The following is a 22,507-nucleotide window of genomic DNA, read 5'->3' on the forward strand; positions in this document are numbered from 1 at the left end:
AGACCAAAACAAAAATCCATGAACAGTTAGAATGATTCCAGTTAGTAATTAGAAATAATGTAAAGTACAAAAATCCATAAACACCTAGAATGATTGAAGTTATTAATTAGAAATAATATACGTTACAAAAACAAAAATCCAAAAAAATTTAGAATGATTCCAATTATTAATTAGAAATAATGTAAAGTACAAAAATCCATAAACACATAGAATGATTAAAGTTATTTATTAGAAATAATGTACAATACATAACAATAAATTTGATCATAAGTTTTAAAACAATTTAAACTTTTATTTTCTTGTATCCCCTTCGTCTTTTTTATCTTTTTCTTGTTTTTCTTCGCTTGGTGAAACACTTCTAGCTTGTGTTCTTGTTTGGGTGTCTCTGGAATATCTTGGAGAAGAAGGAGACATGGGATTATTTCTTCCAAAGAACCCGCCTCTAAACCTTATACCCGGAGACAAAGGGTTACCATCCCCTGTATTTGAGCCTAGGGAAGAGGCAGATGTAAAGGAGGGTGAAGTTGGTGTATATTTTGGACTAACGCTGGTGTAAGCTGGACTTGTTGGTGAATAAGACTGAAAGGAAGTTGGGGAATAATCAACAGAACTGTGGTTTCTAAAAGAACTACCGGGGATAAAACCAGGAGAAGAGATTTTCATGCTTTGGGTGTATGAAGGAGAGGAAATTTTAGAGTAAGATGGACTATTGCTAATGTTATATACTTTTCCAACTTTTGAGTATCCGGTAATTTCAGGACTCCATCCGCCAGATCCTTCAAATTCGTCGCTTAATGGAGTTCTTACATCAGGGGATCTCATGTCTGTGTATGAGTCATCGATATTTTTAGATTCGAAATCGAATATCTTGTCCACGCCGACTATCTTTATTGCATCTTTGAGCATAGTGGTATCGAGGTATAGTTCTGTCAGACCAGTTCCTACAGGTACGTTTTGGCCTAGAATTATACTTTCTGTTACCTCTTTACAGTAGCTTTTTTCGCCGATGACAGCAGCTTCCATGAGGATTTCTACAGTTTCTTCAAAACTACACCGCATTAAACTACTTTTCTCGCCTCGATTAACACCATGTCTTGTTATTCCGGTGAGAATCCCCCTTACGGTCATTACATCAGCAAGAAGACTTAAATGTCGAATATTTACATAGCCTTCGTTTTCGATTACAGATCTTAGTTCTTTGAGTATAACGGCCCGAGCAGCTTCGATTCCTAGTACCTCGAATGTTTCGATGATGTTGTTGGAGTATAGTTGTGATGTGTCAATTATTGGGCATGCGAGTAGATCTCTGAGGTTAACTCCTTCAGTTTGAAGAATAAATTCATTTTTTTCTTCGACTAAGAACACTTTTTTTATATTTTTGTATCCTAATAAAGGAATGGTCATTATTTTGTTGAAAAGATCTATGTTTTCTTCTTCGGTTGTGAAATAACTTCTGATTCTAATTACAAGGTTTATATCGTTTTGATCGCTTGTAATTATAGATAGTTTACTGCTAATTATTTCCACATCATTTGTTATGTTATCGATTGTATCATTTTCGTTATTTGTTTGATTATTATTATTTTTTGGTGTTTGATCATCGTGTTTTTCTTTTATTTTCATAACTACCTGTTCGATAGTGATGTTTTTAGACACAACTCTATCCCTATCAAGTACAATTCTGATGACATAAAATCCGAGTCTCTGATCCCTTTCCTTTTCAACATCATCTGCCAACTCATAGTGTGTGCTTAAAAAATCGTTATCTTCTTCAATATCCGTCTGATCGTAGACAGGCTCGTATAAAATCTGGGAATAGTCAATGAGGTCTTCAATGCGTGTATACTCGATATTATTCTGGGCAACCTTTGCATCGTTCAATGATTTTCTGTACTCTTCATTGAGTACAATTTTCATAGACGGCGTTTTAAGAGTTTTTGCAATATTTATAATTTCCTTAAGACGAGGTACTCCAAGAGTGACTGTTGATGCAACACCAGCAAAGTGAAATGTATTTAGGGTCATTTGAGTTGCAGGTTCACCAACACTTTGAGCAGCCAGTGTGCCTACCATTTCATTATGAACAGCAAGCGAGGCATGGAGTTTCTCTTTCGTCACATTAAAAATGTATTCGAGTTGATCCATATTTATTTTATTGTAAAGGATATTTACCATAGAAAGTGTATTTTGTATATATTTTAAAAATTGAGAATTGTTGCTATAATGAATTACTTTCTCAGCAATCCATTCTTCAAGTTTGTTTCGTTTGTTATATAGTTCTTTTGGGAGTATATTGCATAAGGTTGATGGATATTTTCTTTTAGCGTTCCAGAAAAGTCTACGCATGTTTACTGGCATGTAATAGGTGTCTATTTTTGATGCTTCCTTCAAGCTATGAAGCTCGTCCTTTAAAATATTTGTAAACTCCATACATGTTTTTTTTACATTTTCTGTAGCGTTATTGAGAAGAAAAACAATTGTGGCTTGAATTAAATCAAAATTTTCAAGATCAAAGCTTGATTTGTTGTATGGATCAGTGCTAACAACAGCTTCCATGTTTGTTACCTTCACTTTAGATTGATTAATATTAAATATATTATTTCCAATTTCAAAACTATTTGATGATTTGAGGCCACTAGTATCATTTCCAAAGCTGTTCGATGATTGTGCTACTAAATTTTCTGAAGGGATATTCATATGGGCATCGCTACTTTCCTTTTGGTTGTTATCTGTTGATTTAATTTTATTATGTACTTTGAATTGATTTCTTATGATTTCCAAAAGCTCCTTTGGTATTTTTAATTCTGATATATTACATCTCTCAATACTTTCCCCTTTCAGGCTATCATCACCATAACAAAACTGTGTTAGGCTTCCACCACCGGATCTTACACTTCCATCAAATACAATTTTAAGATCCTCCATTGCCTTTACAAGTCTTCTTTGAATATAACCAGTCTCTGCTGTTTTTACAGCCGTATCAATAAGTCCTTCTCTTCCCCCCATCGCATGAAAATAAAATTCTTCTGGTGTTAGACCTGTAAGATATGAATTGCTTACAAACCCGCGTGACTGTGGACCATAGTCATCTTTCGTAAAATGTGGAAGTGTTCTGTTTCTAAACCCGAAAGGTATTCTCTTACCTTCAACGTTTTGTTGTCCTACACAAGCAGTCATTTGTGATATATTGATAAGGCTACCTTTACTACCCGCCATCACCATTTGTTTAACATTATTACAGTCTCGAAGCTCTTTTTGAGCACATGCACCACTGATATTACGGGCTTTATTAAGGGCAACGTTTATATGGGACTCAAATGTTTCTCTTAATGACATTCCGGGAAGTCTTGTAAGGCTAGTTGGATCCATAATTATGTTATTCACTTCTTGTCTGGCTGTAGCGATGCTTTCGATTATTTCCTTTTCTAAAATCTTTGATGCTATTGTATCTCCAATACCAATACTAAAGCAAGAAATCGTTGTAATATAATTATTAATTATTCTTTGAACAGTGTCAAAAAAGCGTCGGCATATTTCACCACCAAAATCATTAAATATGATATGAATTATTCCACCTTCACATGTTCCTACACTTTTTTTGTCGATTACTCCACTATGAAGATGACCGTCTACTATCAAGACTCTCTTATCATCAGCACTTGTAGTTCGAAAATTTATTGCGGGGAGTGACCAGGAAAATACTTGCTTCCCTGTATACAACGGGATGGGTCTTAATATTGTTGGCGGTGGTAGTGTTTCGGAATTGAAATAAATATAATTAGTTTCTTTATTTTCGTTTGGATTGTGGGTTCCTCTGCTATTTATACCTTTGGCACCGTAAATAGAATGTTCTAGATTTTCCTTTCTGGTAAAATCATCTGAAAAAAGGCTATAGTTTGCATAATCATTATGCAAATCTGCATTAATATCCACATAATTATTCATGGAATTGGGTCTGGAACTTTCCCCTTCTTTATAAGAAGTCGACGCATCAGATTTATCACTATAGATGTTTTTTTCTTTTATAAATTTACCTATATCAGCGGCATAAAACAACTGCATGGCTTCACGAAGTGTGAGAAAAACACCATCAAGCGTAAGTCTACGAACACCGACTAAAGTATCCTGCACAATACCCATCACAGGTCTATTACTCTGTGGACTAATTATTTGCTTTTCTACGCCAGCAAGCAAAGAAAGCTCAGTAACTGTCAATAATGATTGTGGTGCGTGTAGATTCATCTCATCCCCATCAAAATCTGCGTTATACGGGCTTGTGACAGAAAGATTCAGTCGAAAGGTTTTCTTGTCCATAACACGAACACGATGGGCCATCATACTCATTTTATGAAGACTTGGTTGACGATTAAAAAGAACTACATCACCATCCCTCAGATGCCTCTCAACAATAAAACCAGGTTCGAGCGTGATATCGCTACGATTGAACCTCAAATCAATTCTTTGCCCGTCTGTTCGCACAACATAATTCGCACCGGGATGACAATTAGGCCCCCTATTAATACACTCTTGCATTTCAACTACATTCAAACTATTCACACACTCGTTAAAGGTGTGGATCATCGCTATATTAACAGGAACCCCAACTTCATCTAAACTTATATTTGGATCTGGAGTTATAACTGTACGTGCACTAAAATCAACTCTCTTCCCCATTAGATTGTATCTAAGTCTGCCTTCCTTTCCTTTCAATCTCGCACTAAGACTCTTTAAAGGACGTCCACTCTTCTGTAAAGCCTGTGGTTGACCTGACATATCATTATCCATCAATGTAGCTACATGAAACTGAAGAAGCTGCTCATAGTCACGTAAAATATGAGCCGGCGCCCCCTCATTCTCATACTTTAGAAGATTATTATTCGCCTTGACTATATCTGCATACTTATGGGTTAGATCGTCCTCACCTCGAAGACCATCCATTTGTATAGAAGGTCTACACGAAGGAGGACTAACAAGAAGAGTTGTAATAATCATCCACTCAGGCCGAGACCACTTCTTATCAAAACCAAGAAGGCCTATATCATCATCATCAATCCTCTTCAAAATGTTATGGACTTTCTCTGCACTCAAAACAACCTTTCCATCACCATCTGTTCCCTTCATAAAAGCAAAAAGATTTAAACCTTCTTTTCGTATGACAGGTTGTTTATTTGTACACGCCTCGCACACAAAACGTGATTTGTTTTCAGCCCAAACTTTATTTAATAGATGTCTAAGAATAAAAGGAGACACTCTCTCTTTCTCTTTAGATTCATTTATATTTGTTGTGCTAGTATTAGCAGGCGAACCACAAGAATTAACAACATGATTAAACTGTGAAGAAGACTTATACTCATTATCTACACCTCTCGATAAACGCTGAGAACCATCATGATCGGTTACTTTCGTAACAGACTCTGGTCGTTTACTATCATCAGAAACTTTCTTATTCTTAATAGAAGAACAATAAAAACATATACTCTCAAGAACTTTTTTTATCTTAGTAATATAACCCACATGATAAACCGGCTTACAGAGCTCTATGTGCCCAAAATGTCCCTGGCACTCCATCGTGTTATGTCCACAAGTAGAACACAATAATGATGGATCAGTAATCCCCATTCGAGGATCTACTAAACCACTATCCTTTGGTACACCACCATCTAGAGTTTCTGGGTGAATTATCTGAAGAACACTATGGTGCTTAATAAGCGTGGGCGAATATATTCCAAACTGGACGGATTTGATTGTCGGGGCCGTGGATTGCGAATTCGACATTTGAGGGTAATGGTTGATTTTATTTTTATTGCAAATGAAACGAAAATATTTAATCGCTAAATTAAAAATGATAAAAAACTTTTAATTCAATTGTTTTAAGAAGATATTTAAACTATAAGTTTTAGAAGAGGCATAGAGAACATGAATATAAAAGGAATAAATAAATTAATTGAAAAAACAGAATTGTTTTAGAAGAGGTATAGAAAAAGATGAATATAAGAGGAATAAATAAATTAATTGAAAAAACAGAATTATTTTAGAAGAGGTATAGAAAAAGATAAATATAAGAGGAATAAATAAATTAATTGAAAAAACAGAATTATTTTAGAAGAGGTATAGAAAAAGATAAATATAAAAGGAACAAATAAATTAATTGAAAAATTAGAATTGTTTTAAAAAAATATTTAAACTATAAGTTTTAGAAGAGGCATAGAAAAATATGAATATAAGAGGAATAAATAAATTAATTGAAAAAACAGAATTGTTTTAGAAGAGGTATAGAAAAAGATGAATATAAAAGGAATAAATAAATTAATTGAAAAAACAGAATTATTTTAAAAAAAATATTTAAACTATGAGTTTTAGAAGAGGTATGGAAAATGATAAATATAAGAAGAATAAATTAATTGAAGACTTTCTAAATTATAATTGTTGATAAATTATATATATTATTGTTGATAAATTATAAAAATTTTAGTTTTGATAAATTATAAAATAAGTAAATGAATAATTATAAAATAATAGTGTTGGTGATTACCCAAAACCATTATAAATGTTGGAATATTTGGTTTTGATTTCTGTTATTTAATGACTTACATCAAGTCGAGCTTTATTGGCTTAAAAATCGATACGTCCCAAATTTGGGGCAAAATTGCAAGAAACATTGGGTATTCTGTCTTTTTTTTATTGAGTATTACATTCATATTCACCTTTAAATACCAACAAATTCATAAAAATTTACAATCTTTTTTTTTGTCACATCTATGAGTTTAATATCAGCTTCAAACCTAATTATACTCTTAGTATGTATTTACTTCTTAATACCATTTAAAAGCGTTAAATAGAGCACCTTTTCATTTCGTGAAGGTATTACACTCTAAAACAATTACATATGTTCTTAGGATCTGGTTTTTTTATAGCTATAAAGCCGACAATGATTGACAAAAATATTTCACATGTTCTATAACAATTTGACTTTACAGTCATAAATAATAACCCTAGTATTTTTTCAGTTTTATTTAAGCATATAACAAAAAGATGCTTTTTACATTATCCTCGCATTTTTTGATACAAATTATATAAGGTCTTCACAAGATTTATCATGCAATGTTAAAATTTCATATGCTGCCAGATGTCAGCAATACGTGTTGTGCCACCACTTTCTTGAAGATAACAAACATTTTGAGCATATAAATATATATTATTCTTGATAAAAATATTTTTAACGTTTCATAAGAAGAACCTAGATTTTACTATAAATCCAATATTTGCTTATTCTTAGCATTTTTTACACTAGAAAATAAAAAAAAATTGTATTTGTATGATATTTTACTCTCTTATCTCTTTTTAGTAAATTTCTAGCTTAAAATTAAGTGATCACAACAAAATTTTTGTAAAATATGAACTTGTTCGTTTTATTATAAGGTATTTTACGATTCAGATTTGAATGTAGAGTAATTCATAACAAAGTAGCAGCAAATCAAAATATAAATATAATTTAGCAGATAATTATTGCTGTATGATAGTGAACATTATGGTTAACAGATAGTAGAAGTTTTATATAATTTCTAAAAATTGAAATTTTCGATAACAAAGTAATTTAAACTCCAAATACATTTCAAAACCAAAATATTTAAGAAATATATAAATCATAAAAAATATAAACATTTTACAAATCAGTTTTATTAAAGCTAGGGTACTTAAACAAAATTATACAGCACCATTTATATAAAATATTTAAGTTATTATTTTCTTAATGTATAGATATTCGTATGCATCTATTATAAAAAATGTATCAATATATGTAACATCATGATTCCTATGATTTTATGTTTCACAAATAAACGCCACGTAATGTGATTTTAATAAGTCCCGTAAGATTCAAAAAAATTAACATTTTATGCTCGTTTATAATTTAAATTACAGAGAAAAGAAGAAGTTTTTATACATACATATATGTTTTATTTAATAAATGGGAAATAGTATGAAATCTGGAAATATCACCTAATATAGATTCAATAAATCTATCTCATCAAAAATGCAATGTATTTTTATGGGGTTTCTTATTGTTATTTTTTGAATTTTTAATAAAAAAAATTTGACAATAAGTTTAATATTTTGGCTATTATAATACATGCATCTTTAAAATTCTTAATAAATATATGCTTGGAATGATTATTATATTTTCTATCTTTTTATTCATAAGATATATAAAATCATTTTGCGGGGGGACTTAATTCAAATTAAAATATATTATTATTATTTTCATGTAAATGATCTTTCTAAATATAAAAATCATAGATTATTATGTATAAATGCTGCCTTACATCTTGTTAAAAATCATATTTTTATGTTTATTTAGACAGAAGATTATATTTATTACCATGGGTCCCGGCATCTTAGCATGAATGACACAGAATCCTTTTTTTCATTCGGCGATCTTTCGCTTTAACGTCTAAATGGAAATTAAGATTTTTTAGCTGAAATTTATTGCTGCCTTCTACACAAACATATATTACTTAGAGCTAAAATTAAAATTACCATAAATATTGGCATTTGACTATTTATTTTTTCAATCGAAAAGTACTTCTTTAATATTATACTGTATGATTTTATTTCCACTCATCTTCTCATTTTTTTGTACATTTTATATATGTTTAAGTTTCAAAAAATAGCCGTGGGATTGACTTTCTTATTGCCAATCCTGAATGTAAAAATTCTCGAAACAACAAAAAGTTTTAATTTATCCGTAATTTAATATCAATATTTCAACGCTTCTTCAATCTAAATGTATAAACTTTATCTAGCAGATCGATCCTATTATTACAAAGAAAAAAGGCATAAATCGTATTTTCTACTATTCTCGTATATCAAAATATCCAAATGGATTTATTTTATAATAAATAATGGTCTTTATACAATACTTCATCTATTATTTTGGCATAAATTACTATTTAGAATATAACGAGCTCTGGAAATGAATTTTTTAGGTTTTGTAAATTTAAATTTACCACCAGAAAAAAATATATTGATCTATTTATCATCAAACAAGATGAGATATATATAAAATTATATGTTGGGTTGAAAAGATAATAAACACATTTACAGTGAAGTATATATTATATTATATAATTCAATTAGAACGGTTGTTTTAAATGCTTTTGAGAAAAATGCAAATAAATTCAGTATAGGATATCTAATTTATAATCTTTCCCCCAGAAATCATAGAAAATCTGTTAAAAACGGTAAAATTACAAATATATCTTAAAAATACAAACATAATTCAATTTAAAATTACCAATACCCTTTTTATAAAAACAAAAAAAAATCATATATAACTTTGATTTGTTCATAAAGTTTATATTAATGTAAAATAGACATTGAAATAGTTTTTATTGATCTTTATATTTGATTATTGAACAATAGGATAAGTTGTGTGTACATAACATATCAATACTTGAAACTAGATAATAAAGATAATTCTCCGTATATTTTGTATTTTTTTGCAGACACAATCTTATAATTTTAATGAAAAAAAACATCAAATACATAAGATTTATATAGGTACGATGTTTTGACTATCTTGACGAATTCACTTAAATTACAATATCGGATATTGAATTACTTACAATGTTTAATAATTTTTTTTTGTGAATCTTACTATTTTTTTAATTTTTAGTTCGTGTAAAAATAAGTAACATATATATAAGCTCATACAAAAACTAATATCACAAAAATAAAAAAACAGTGTTGGTGTTCGATTTTTTTTTATTTGTATATTCATATATCATAATAGTCCTAAATAGAGCTTGATTTATAGATAAATAACTTTTATTCTTATTTAAATATAATAATGTAAACAAATGCTAAAATTTATGTACTAAACATGAAACTAACGCAATTATAACATATTTTTCAATTTTTTTTGTGAGTTTATTGGAATATATGTATTTCATAAAGTGAATTTTGAAATAGGTCGAACTTTAAAAGAGAATGCGAGCCTAAACTAGAAAATTTCTTGTTTTTTGGGTATCCTGCATATAAAAATAGATAAAAAGTTAAAATATTTTCGAAAAAAACTAACTCAAAAATGTATTTTTTTATAGAACAGACCGTAGCAGATATTTCGAAGAATTCATATTATTTATCTCGTTACATATTTTTGGTTTTTGTATATGGAAAAAATAATTTAATTGATAAAAATTAAAATTACATCTTTTATAGTCTATATTTACCATAAGAAAATACAGTTCAAATGTAACTTAAAATATTACTTCTTTAAATTTACATGGAAAAAACTCAAAGCTGATTATCAAAATAATATATAAACCCCCAACAAAATTATACCAAAGGCACCATAGTTCAGAATAAGTTATAATTTTTGGTTTTTTTATGGTCAAATATATTCTTTGACAAATGAAGAAAACATTTATAAATGCATTTGATATGTATAATAAAAATTTTTGCTAAAATATGATCTTTTTAAGATAATTAACTCTTTTTATGGTTAGTATATTGTCGGGCTCATTTGCATGTAAAAATATTTTCATGATGTATAGATATATCAAACAGCGCCACTAATTATATACCCAAGCTACACCGTCAACGATGTTTCTATACCGGCTTTGTAATTTGCGTATGAAATAAATAGTTAAAACATATATAAAATCCATTTATATCAATAGATGCGATTATTTTTTTATATTCTTCATGACATAAATTGTTTATACAGCATAAATCCATATATTATGTAATGATATATCTAATACATAAGTTAAACGATAAATACAACTTGTTTCTATATAATATTGACGGGTATATATTTTAATAATTTATTGATGCAAATATAATAAATTTTATATTTCTATAGAATCAGTTGCTGCGTAGTTGAGTGGTTTACAAGTCGACCCCTATGGGAAGTTGCGGGTTCCACTTCCACTCACCCCACTTATTTCCAAACGAATTTACACTAAAGAAATTTACTCAAGGAGGCGGCCAGTGATGAACAAAAGATAAACCAAAAAGCATTGACAAACCATGAGAAATAGGAGGTTGCTGTGTAAGCCGTTATACTGTGCCTCCAGTATGAAAAAAGATCTCACAACTTTCAGCAGGATATAGGTAAGTGTGAAGTGTGGTTTTGACTTGTCTACCTTAGCGATGAACAGTATACAGAATCTCATTCCCTCCACATAATGACTGCCGCCAATTAGAAAGGGCTTAATCTACGGTGATTACGGGTGACAAGAAGTGCTGGGGGAGTCCCACAGAGAGATGCAGCAGTTAAGCAAAATAGTTCCTATTAATATAAAGCGAACTTCCTAAAAAGTAATAGAAGCAAAACATAAATAAATAAAGTAAATTATATAAGAATATTTATAATATGCAAACAAAATTTAAACGTTTGCATTAGCACAATAAAAATTTGTAGAACAAAAAATTAACCTCTAACGATAAAAATCTGATTATAATTAATCAAATATAAAATATTTTCTCACAAAAGACAAAAATTATCCCATATGTTATAACACGGATCGGTGTGGTGACACGATATCATAAAAAGTACCAGAAGGAACTAGATGACACAAATCAGATCTAGGCATATATAACCTTGGGATTGTGAAAAACCCTTGAATAATAGGTCTTAAAAAGCGTATAATTATTAAAAAAAGACTTTGAAGAAGAGAAGTTAACCAAAAAGTATAAATACGTTGTGCGTGCTGGGAACTAAGCAAGTTTTTTCAGGAACAAAAACTAAAATTATAACCTTAAATTTAGCACATAAAAAAAATGTATTTTTACAAAAACATAGGAAAAATAAAATCGTCTAATGAGGATTAAGACCAGCGAAAATATATTGTTAATCTATAGAACTAAAAAAAAGAGAAATAAAATGAAATTCGTAACATTTTTAAATATGTGGTCCAATTTTAGAATAATCATTTACATCAATATCTGTCAATTGTAATAAATAACCCAATTGAGTACATATACTATCACTTTAAAAAAATGCATTAGGTTCCAATTCAAAAAAATTCATTAAAAAAATACGAATTATTATTTTATAAGATTTAAGCTGGATAAATTCCAAATAAGTGCGACGAAAAACGAACTAATAAGTTTAGATATTGTAAAATCTTTTTAGGTATGATATTGGTAAGATTATAAAAATCTATAAACTTTATAATAGTATATATTAGGCAAAATCGTGGCTTAAGTTTCATATAAATCCCACATTTGCTATAATTTACCAAGCATAAGGTTCATCTACCACACTATGATCGCTTTCATGAATCATGAGATGCTATTGATCATAGCAAATAGAGTTCGGCATTCGGCGTGAAAGCGAATTTAAGGCTTCAGAAAACCCATCAAGGTGTTTAAAAAAGCCTAAAGTGCATTTTAAAGAACTATTTTTAATATTCATCAACACTGCTGCAAACTGAGGCTATGAATGTATCGCAAGAAGCTAGTCATAGATCGAATTTTCTACATGTTTAAGTACACCGACTTAAATGATATATAAAATATAATTAAAGTGGAATTTTTTGTTTGTAACATAATTCTAATACGAGTTGAGATTTAGACTACGGTCAGGAATTCACCAAAAAATTTTAATATTATGCCTATAATAACAATAAATATAATGTAATGTATTATAGTTTTAGGAACCCCAAGATGTAATTTTTAACTCTAAAACAAGTTCTAACAATAATTTTTCTTTATTTTATTTTTTTATCATATTTCATGCCCGATTTTAGAAATTCATTAAAAAAATTTGCTGCACAGATGGCTTTTTATATTTCAAATGAACAAAGTTTTTCAAACTGAAATTAAGTCATTTCCAATTTTATTGAGTTTAATTGATAGGAAAAATATCTATTTCATGAAGATGATTTTAGTTATATCTCAGTAAAAAGAATAAATAAAATAAGTATGGTCAACGCATTTTATTGATAGTTATGATATACCAAAAAATATTTCATCTTGATGTACTACATAAATATAGCCTCTAAATCATCACAAAATCTACAGCAAAGAATCGATATGCTTTTACAAAGCCCTCAAATTCCGTGCTAAAATTACCGCTGTAGCAGGCGCAAGGTAATGATCAAAATATAATTAAAACTAATAATCAATAGATACACATCTTTGAAAGATATCAAATGCCAATACCCATCTTTTTTATCAAAAGCACAAATTTACACATAATAACCCAACAATTTATTTCAATCGTATTTGATTCCATCAAAAAACTTCATATGCTAACAAGGAAAATATTGATCAAAATAATAAAAACAAATAAAATATATTAGATTCTTTCGAATATTTTATGGCATGAAATGCATCTAGATTTAAAAATAATATATAATATCACACAAGAAAAATAAAATAATCACATTCGAAAACACTATGTATTTTGCAAAACTATATATAATACATTTTAAAGATTGTAAAAATTTTAGTAGAAATATTTACTATCATATATTTTATAAGCCTGTAATTTTTATCATGCAAAAATATATATTATAAGCATCAAAATATTTCGTTTTACTTGATTTTTAATTCTTATGTGCTAATTATTTCGGAAGAATTTTCATAAGTAGATAATTTTTTAATCATGCCGCAAGGATATATATTTTTTTTACAGGTATATTCATTTGAATCGCGGATTTTATAATGATTAATAAAGGTAATTTCTTTATTGTACTCTTCGAAACATTTTATTCAGAAAAATATGTTGCATTTATCGAAATATATCGTACAGTGAATTAGTATATTTCCGTTATATTGTACAAAATCATGTTTATTTCTAACTAGATATAAGAAGAACATCATATGACCAGTGAAACCGGGCTTAAAAATGCGTCGTGTACACCATGAATCTCGAAACACGCGTTTAACGTTTTTAATCCATATTTATATATAGGAAATAGAAAATTTATGTGAATACGTTTATTTATATTAGTGCGGATATAAATATGAAAAGAATAAAAAACACATGATACTTATTCAAGTGTTTGATGATCAAAGTTTATGTATATATATTTAATAAAGAACTATATTCTGATACATTATTATAGTATATAATAATACCGAAGATACATCAATGATCCTTTGTTTTTCTTAGCAAAAAGTAGAGATCCGGGGCAAAAAAAACAAAATCATCTTACTATGCTGCATTGCGGTAAAAACCACAAAAAAACAAAGCTGTAATAAAATTTAATATGCATGAATCTAAGAAAAACCAGCAATTTAGCCAAAATTTTTTAGAAATATAGCTGATGATTTTCGAAAATAAAACCGTGAAAATATAAGTTTCGATGTATTCAGGGGAAAATATAAAACAGGCATTTTATTGAATTTATTTGGGAAGAATAACTTTAGGTTAGTTTCATCTTAAAAAAGTAGCAAATCTTCAAGTTGATGGAAAATAAAACGGAATGATAAATTCATTTCGTACAATATCTCTTGCGTAATAAGAAAGACAAAGAAAAAAAAAGTTCATAATAAAACACATATTTTATGTCAAAAAGCAAAAAAACGCTCTATAAATATATTTTAACTCTTAAGAATGTTTATGCTAAAAATTGTTCAGATTATTGTTTCATTTTTTGAAGCTTATAAAAGTATGAATGTAATCAAAATTATAAAGTTTTTTATATTTTTAATCATAAAATATATTAAATATTATATTTATCGCCGTATTTTCTGTGTAATAAAACAAGTAAAATATAGTTTCTCTATCATTCAATTAATAGTGTATATAACAATATCTCCAGCTAAGTGTTATGTTTTCTCTTATCTTCGACTGTAATTCTAAACTGTGCTTAGAATATTCAAGCTAAAAAAATAACATTTATAAAAGACTTATTTGTGTCATTATAGTATAAACTATTGAGTTTATTTACTACTACATCACAAAACGAACATAATCTTTAATAAATGTAAATTATGAAAGAATGTATGATTTAACTATAACAGCAACTTTTTTTGTATTCAATATATTAAATTTTTCTGCAATTCTATATTTTGTATTACAGTAATACGATAGCCGAACTTTGAATCGTATATATCCTGATTCATAAATAAGAAAAAGTATAAATGTTTAAATATATAAACGACCAAATTAATCAAGCTTGATTACAGGTGTAGAATGAAAATCATCCTTATATCGATTGTCTTTCTTTTTGTGAGAACATTTTTACATTTATCAGCAAGAAACTAAAAGACTTTCGCAGTACTTTAGAATACCCTTAAAAAATTATCTGACTAAAAAAATGGATTTAAATATTTTTTTTAAAAACGATTGAAACAATTTAACTTTTAGTTATAGCTATAATGAGCTTTTTTTATATATTAATTTTACGCAAAGACAACAAAATAAAAGTACCTTTTTTTAATTTAAAATAATTTGTATGATTGCTCTGCATTTTCCAATAATACAGACTCTCTTCTGTCGGTTCTATGGTGTTTTTTTTACAAGAAAAGCCAGAAATAACGTTCGTTAGAGATAAATAAACAGAATTTTCATTTTTTTATTTTTAAAGCAAAAATTTTAAATTCTATGAGAAATTTTGATTTTTATATATATTTTTTTCTTTCTATGTTGTATACAGAAATAAGTTCGACCATATAAGTTACATTTATTTGCAGAGAACCTTAAAATACATATCCACAGATATATTAAAAATGGTGTGATAATATACATAAGAATATATTTGTAACGAAACCTGAAGTACAAAGATTTTGAAGACACATAAGCCTCATTTTTATTTTTTAAGGTAGAAAACAAGAGAAATCTTAAAATACCAAAGTTTTCTATGAGCCCACACACATAAAATACACAAAATAAAGAAAATTGCCATAGAATAGACATTTTAAAAGCTAAATAAGAATCGAAAAAAAATGTGACATTATGTATTTATAAATACGACTAAATGAAACAACATAAAAATAAGCTACTATTCGGAATTATGAGAAACTATAAAATCCCATGACATTTTATAGCAAATAATAATTGCGAAACTAATTCAAAATATTTTTTTCGCGAAATGATTATACGATATAAAAATGGTAAATGATAGTTATACATAGAATGTTAACCTTTATGTGGGAAATAATTATAAAAAACAAATAAATTTATTTTATAGAATTCATATGTTAAAAAACTTTACAAATAAATAATAGAGCTATAGCTGTTGATAAAAAAAACATGAGAATATGAAAAAAAGAAAGCTAGACTACACAAATAAAATAGTGATTATTTTTTGAACAACCTATCGATTTAGAACAAAACATTTGTATTTTGTGTATCATAACAACTTTAATTAGTTCTTTTTGAAAATTACTGTGTTAAACCTTTGTTGATTAAAAAAACATCTGTAAAAAATTTACTACCTTTCAAAAAAGAGAATGTATATAATTTTAAGCGGTGCAGAAGAATTCTAAATTTTATTCATGATGATTTTTAGACCTATAAGTAGATTAAATAAAAATTATTATTTTATGAATTAAATATGTTATAAAAACAGACAAATCTATAAAAAGGTGCATTTTATAGACTAAGAAATATATAAAACATAAATTCTGAAACGTTTATGTTAGCCATGAAAAAAAAATTCATTAATCAATTTAAACAAGGATTTAAAGGGTTTTTTCGAATATAAATAACAATATTCAGAAATTTTATGTTTTAAACGGTTCATATTCACAAAAAGGTAATAAATCACAATACCCATCGCAAAAGAACCTTTTATACACAAATACTAAAAATTATGTAATCTTATAATACATCGCTTCGTACTATTTTTGTTATCCTGAATTCACTTGCAAAATAAAATAGTATAATATATGTACTTTTTGCAATTGGAAATCTTTAAAGAGCTGTTAAACAATGAAACTTGACAAAAAAACAATTTAAAAAATCTCTTGTCGTTTTTTAGATTTACTCTTTGACTCAAATTATATAAACAAATTTTGTAGGTTGTGACTGCCCGTGCAGGCGCCTATTGAAAATATATTTCAATAATCTTGTTTATAAACAAATATATAAAAAACATAAATCTTCAATAGAATTATTCAGTCATGAAAATCACGTTATATACTTATTTAGGTTTGAATTGTTTTATTATTTACAAAATGATGGGTTGTAATTAAAGTTTTTGAAATTATTTCACAACGAAAAACATGAGACAACGGAATTATCATGTGGATCTGTATATGCAAAGTCGAATTTTACAAATGTTTATTTATATGCCTCTCCGTAAAATAACATGTGATCCAAATTAGGATATGACACTGAGATAAAAGCAACAAGACATCATATTACCAAAATTTACAGGATAGAAATGTGATTTCATTTATCTTATCATATATATTACTTGTAAAACAATCCGTTGACATGACAAGGATGCGATTTATAGCGGCTTTAATTCTTAAATAATCATAGAATTGTAAACATCATCACAAAAATTCGCATATAAAGGCAAATATGGCTGGATTTACAGATTTATATAAATATATAGAAATGTAGGTTACAATTTAGTAAAATGCGATATTTTATGTATATTTAACATAAAATTTAATTTCAGCTATTTAATTTTATTTAAGATAACTTAAGAAAGCTATTTTGAACAAATTTGGCTATTATTTAAATAAACTTCGTCATTTTAAATAATAAACGATAAGCGTGTTATTTCTATACCTAAAACGCTTGTCTTCTATAATCCTATGTTTTGTGCGTGTGATTCTGCTTCGATTGGCATTCATAAATAGAAATTTACGACTTATTGTACAATTAATGATTCGTATACACGACCTACCCTTTGATCCATTACCCAATAAATTTAAGACGTACCATATTTTTTGAACATATAATTATCAGAATAACATACCATAAAAAATATTTAAAGGTGAAAAAACAAAATATATTTTACTCTTAAATGAAATCTCGCCAATCGTAAAGTTCATAACAAGGAAAATACAATAATAGATTATTTTCAAGTTTATATTACCAAATACGTTAAGTTTTATATTCCCAGTTAAGATAAAATAATTTTTATTTATTTTGAAATTTATGATTTTTACTCTCGAGCACGACTTGCTTGATTTCCCTTGAACACAGTGTACCTATACTATTGGCCTTATTCTAAAGTTATGATCTTTTATTATAAGACTTCCGCTTTCGAGAGATATTTACCCAAGTTTTTTTTATCCATTTGGTTTGTATATATGCGTCGATCTTCTTCTCGACTTAATAGCTTATATGGACACTTTTATGGTATTGTGTTAAAATTCATTTGAAGATCTAAGAATATATATAATCTTAGCGGAGCAAGTAAAAAAACAATATGGAAAAGAAATTTTTCTTAAAAAAGACTTGAAAAATAAAAATAAAAAAATAAAAAATCTTTAAGAAGATGAAATTGAGGGGTGTACAACTGTTTCTAAGAAGACTTTAGTGCATAAGATCATAAAAATCAAATCACATGTAGAAGGTTGTTTAGTTTATAATACTGGTACAATAATATGCGGGTTTAGAAAGACTCTGAAATTAGTTCTGTAAAAAATATGTATATGAATAGGATGTAAACAAAGAGTGCTAGTAAGAAGGATAAAAGGTGGAAGAAGACACTTTGATTTAAACGTCTTATGAAGAAAATATTTATTGGGGAATGATATATGGAGCACATGCTAGAAGAATTACATTAGGGTGAATTAAGATATTTAAATGCATGAGTAAAAAAAGCGAATATGAATTAAGAAGTTTTGAAGAAGAATGAATTAATAGAACAAAATGATGGGGTTTTTATTGGTAAATTTAAACTTTGATTAGTTTAAGATGAAAATTTATATTAAAAGTGTTTTCTTATATATAAATATTAATTTAATGCAATATTGAAGGGGGTGTTAAGAAAATGTGATTGAATGAATTTAATATGACCTCTTTACTAAACAAAAGTTATAATGTGTTATAAAGGAGCATTTAAATTTCATAAAAAACTAATACCTGTAATTTTTGATTAAAGCAGGAATTCATTAAGACAATAAAACCCATTATTATATCACATTGTTGAATTTTTCTAAATAATAAGAGGAAAAATGATAAGCATATTACTTTATTTTATTTTCTGTATAAAATTTTCTATTGATACTCTTTGGCATTAATGTAATTATGAATTCTAGGTTAAGGAAGTAAAATTCAGTGATAATATAGTCTAAAGCAAATCCCATCCCGTTTTTTATATAATATTCCAATATGTATTTTTTATTTAACTAAAATTCACGCATAAATTGATAAATTTTTTTTAAATTATAATTTTTGTTATTAGTTTTGGTTATTTTTAGTTCACACCGTTTATATTACCCTTAAAATATATGTGCATATGTCTTTATTCTATGTAAAACATTATTTTTTTAAACATTTGCTTCCATCCTTTAGCATTTACTTGTGGGGTTAATTTTTCGACTTACCTTATCTTGTTCTATACTTTGTTGTATTCCTCATATATTTAAAACTTCTTTTTCAATATTTTTTAGCGTGTTATGTTATTTATACAGAAAACTTCCTTTTCATAATTTATGAACTTGATAGTGGTATTTACGCAGAAAACACAATTTTTTCTTATTTTTTAAATTGAACGTGTTTCTTACGCTCATTAACTTCTTTTTCTACATTTATAAACTTGATGGTGTTATTTATACATAAAACCAACCTTTCTCTTATTTTTTAAAGAGAAGTTGTTTTTTCGCTATTAAAACTTTCTTTTCTTAATTTATAAGCGTGATGGTATTTATTTTACATAAAAAACACATTTCCCCCAATTTTTGTGGGTATGATGGGTATGATTTTTGCATTATATGTACTTCTTTTTTTTTTGTTAGTATGGAGATATATCTCCTTTGAGTCTATTTTTTTACGTTATATGTAAAGTTTTGTATAAAAATTATTGCTAAAAGACTTCATATATTTATTTATAGACTTGATTATGGTCAATTATTTTTTCTTTTATGGTTATCAATAAACTCTCTGATGCTATTTTTGAGGTCTATCTCTTCTCTTATCATATTCTCATTAATTTTTTCTCTGTTGAATGGGTCCAAGCCGTCACACACCATTAGCATATCAAAAGTTGATCTATCAATAACATTATTGCTAGTAAGTAATTTTACGGGGTTTTGCATTGGTTCGAAGGTGAGTGAGTCTAGGAATTCTTCTGGGTAATCGATATCATCGTTTTCTTCTTCCTTTTTGATTTCTTCGTAAATAGTATTTAGACAATCATTAAACTTTTTAATTTTTTCCTTTTCCTCGATTGTTATTATACCCTTTTCCGATAGAATTCTTTCTGCTCTTTTAAAAAAGTTTATGTTGAAGTCTCTTCCCTTTACAACATCCTTTTGGATATCGGTGTCGAATTGACTGTATATCAGGGTTATACATCTCAGGATTTTTTTAGGTTTAAAGTTATATTTTTCCATGTTCTGGATGCTGAATGATGAGCATTTTGGGCCCACTAATAGTTTTAGATTATAGTTTAGGGTGTTGATCAATAGTTTTTTTGCTTCGTTGTATCGGAAAATAGTATCGTTTAGTTTTATTATGAAAAAAATTGTTTCGAAAGATTCTAGAGAAAAATTAAAGGATCCTTTAGCAACATTTGTGAGATGGTTGATTGATCCAAGGAGTTCTCTTTCTCTTGGATTTTCAGATGCTTGTCTTGAATATTGATTTATTTCCGATGTTTTCCCACTGGTTATAGTTTTAAGTTCATCAACTTCTTTCTTAATTTTTAAAATTGATTCGAGACCTGAAGCTAAAAGTTTTTCGAGATCTTTTACTACACCACTGAAATATACAAGCCCATTTTTCCTAAGATTTTTAACGCTTCGACCAGTATCATTTCTTAAAATTCTATTTATATATAATCTCATGGTCATTTTATCTTCAGTTCCTAATTTATTATCTTTTCCGTAAAAGGATATAAGTGCTTCGAATAAAGATTTAGAAAGTTTTTGGGGGGTACCTTGAATAATTTGCAGTAACCTTTCTTTTGAATGAATATTTGTACTTCTTATAACCATTCTTTCCATCAGTCTATAGTTTGTTTGTGATAATGGCTTCAAGTATAATCTATTTGACATGTCTAGTATTGTTACAAGAGGATTGTAGAATATTTCCGACATGAATAGTTTATTATGACTTAACGAAGTGTCTGGATTTTTGTTATTTGAAGCATCTAAACTATCTTTATTCACAGCATCTAAACTATCTTTCATCGAAGTATTTGAATTCTCATTCAATGGTGAATTCTCATTACTTTTTATTGAAGTGTCTAAACTACCTTTCATCGAAGTATTTGAATTCTCCTTCAATGGTGTATCTTCATTACTTTTATTTGAAGTATTGAGGTTATCCTTCAATGGTGCATCGACATTACTTTTTATTGAAATATTGAGGTCATGTTTCAATGGTGTATCCTCATTACTTTTTATTGAAGTATTTACATTTTCCTTGATCGAAGTATCCAGATTAACATTCAATTGGTCAACACCAGAAATATATTGATTATAATGATTTTTTTCATTAAAATTATTTTTATGCCCAGATGTACTTTTGTTCTTTTCTTCAGATTCTATTTTCATTTCGAATTCATTAAGTACATTTTCAACACAAAAATCCACGAATCCATTCAAATTTTTAAAGGACTGGTTGTAAACCAAAACGCGATATGCATGCAATCTTGATTCCAAAGCTTCTTTATAATTAGGATCTTGATAATCAATATTTTGTTCGAGATCTTCCATTTCCTCGATTATTTTTACATACCCATAATTTAAATAAAGATTTGTAAGGGTGAATATTCTTGTTACAAAGGCATTGAATTCCTTTGAAACTGTATGAATGTCATCATCAAAGAAAATGGCGTCATTGTTAGAGGAATCGATGTTATTAATGAAGTTATTAGACCCAGAAGTTCTTCTAGTATTCATATCTCTAACAAAATTTCTGATTCTATTACCATTATTGCTTGCATTGACGTTAGTGTTATTATTTGTAGTATTATTACTGTTTGTATTGGCCTGAGGCTTTTTTTCTGTTAGATTATGAATTGTATTACAAAGCATATTGACATAGGAAAAGGAAATTTTAGATCCCATACGAGAACCCGAAATAATTTTGCTAGAAAACATAAACAAAACATTTCCAAGATTAACAAAGAATCCATCGCTTCCCGGTAAACTTCTATCATAGACCATTTTCCTTTTCTCAAGATTCGCAGGAACTATCAAGACATAGGTAAGATATCTTAAGAAATGCTCTTTACAGATAGGATCACTTTTTATAATATTGAAGAGTATGGAATGTAAAGTTGATGATATTTCATTCATAATGTTATCGATTTGTTTTCCCAATTCTCTTAGCTCATGTGGTTTCTTTTTGTAGAATGTAAGACTATATTCTTCATATTTTTTATATACAAATGGTTCAAGTGCACCTTCAAGAAAA

At 27.9% G+C, this 22,507-nt stretch overlaps 1 protein-coding gene across 1 annotated transcript; it reads right to left on the bottom strand.

The window, feature by feature from the left end:
• Positions 1-358: 358 nt before the first annotated feature.
• LOC147077586 (uncharacterized) lies at positions 359-8,392 on the bottom strand. The gene is made up of 6 exons (XM_085940230.1): positions 8,378-8,392; positions 4,031-5,178; positions 2,755-3,754; positions 1,581-2,106; positions 727-1,505; positions 359-394 (listed from the first exon to the last, which is right to left on the bottom strand). The coding sequence occupies exons 1-6, from the start codon at positions 8,390-8,392 to the stop codon at positions 359-361; spliced, it is 3,504 nt and encodes a 1,167-aa protein (XP_085796356.1).
• Positions 8,393-22,507: the final 14,115 nt, after the last annotated feature.

This window comes from Rhyacophila brunnea, unplaced genomic scaffold (genome assembly GCF_057557595.1).
Source record: "Rhyacophila brunnea isolate RB1 unplaced genomic scaffold, BYU_Rbru_1.0 scaffold_123, whole genome shotgun sequence".
NCBI classification, from domain to species: Eukaryota; Metazoa; Arthropoda; class Insecta; order Trichoptera; family Rhyacophilidae; genus Rhyacophila; species Rhyacophila brunnea.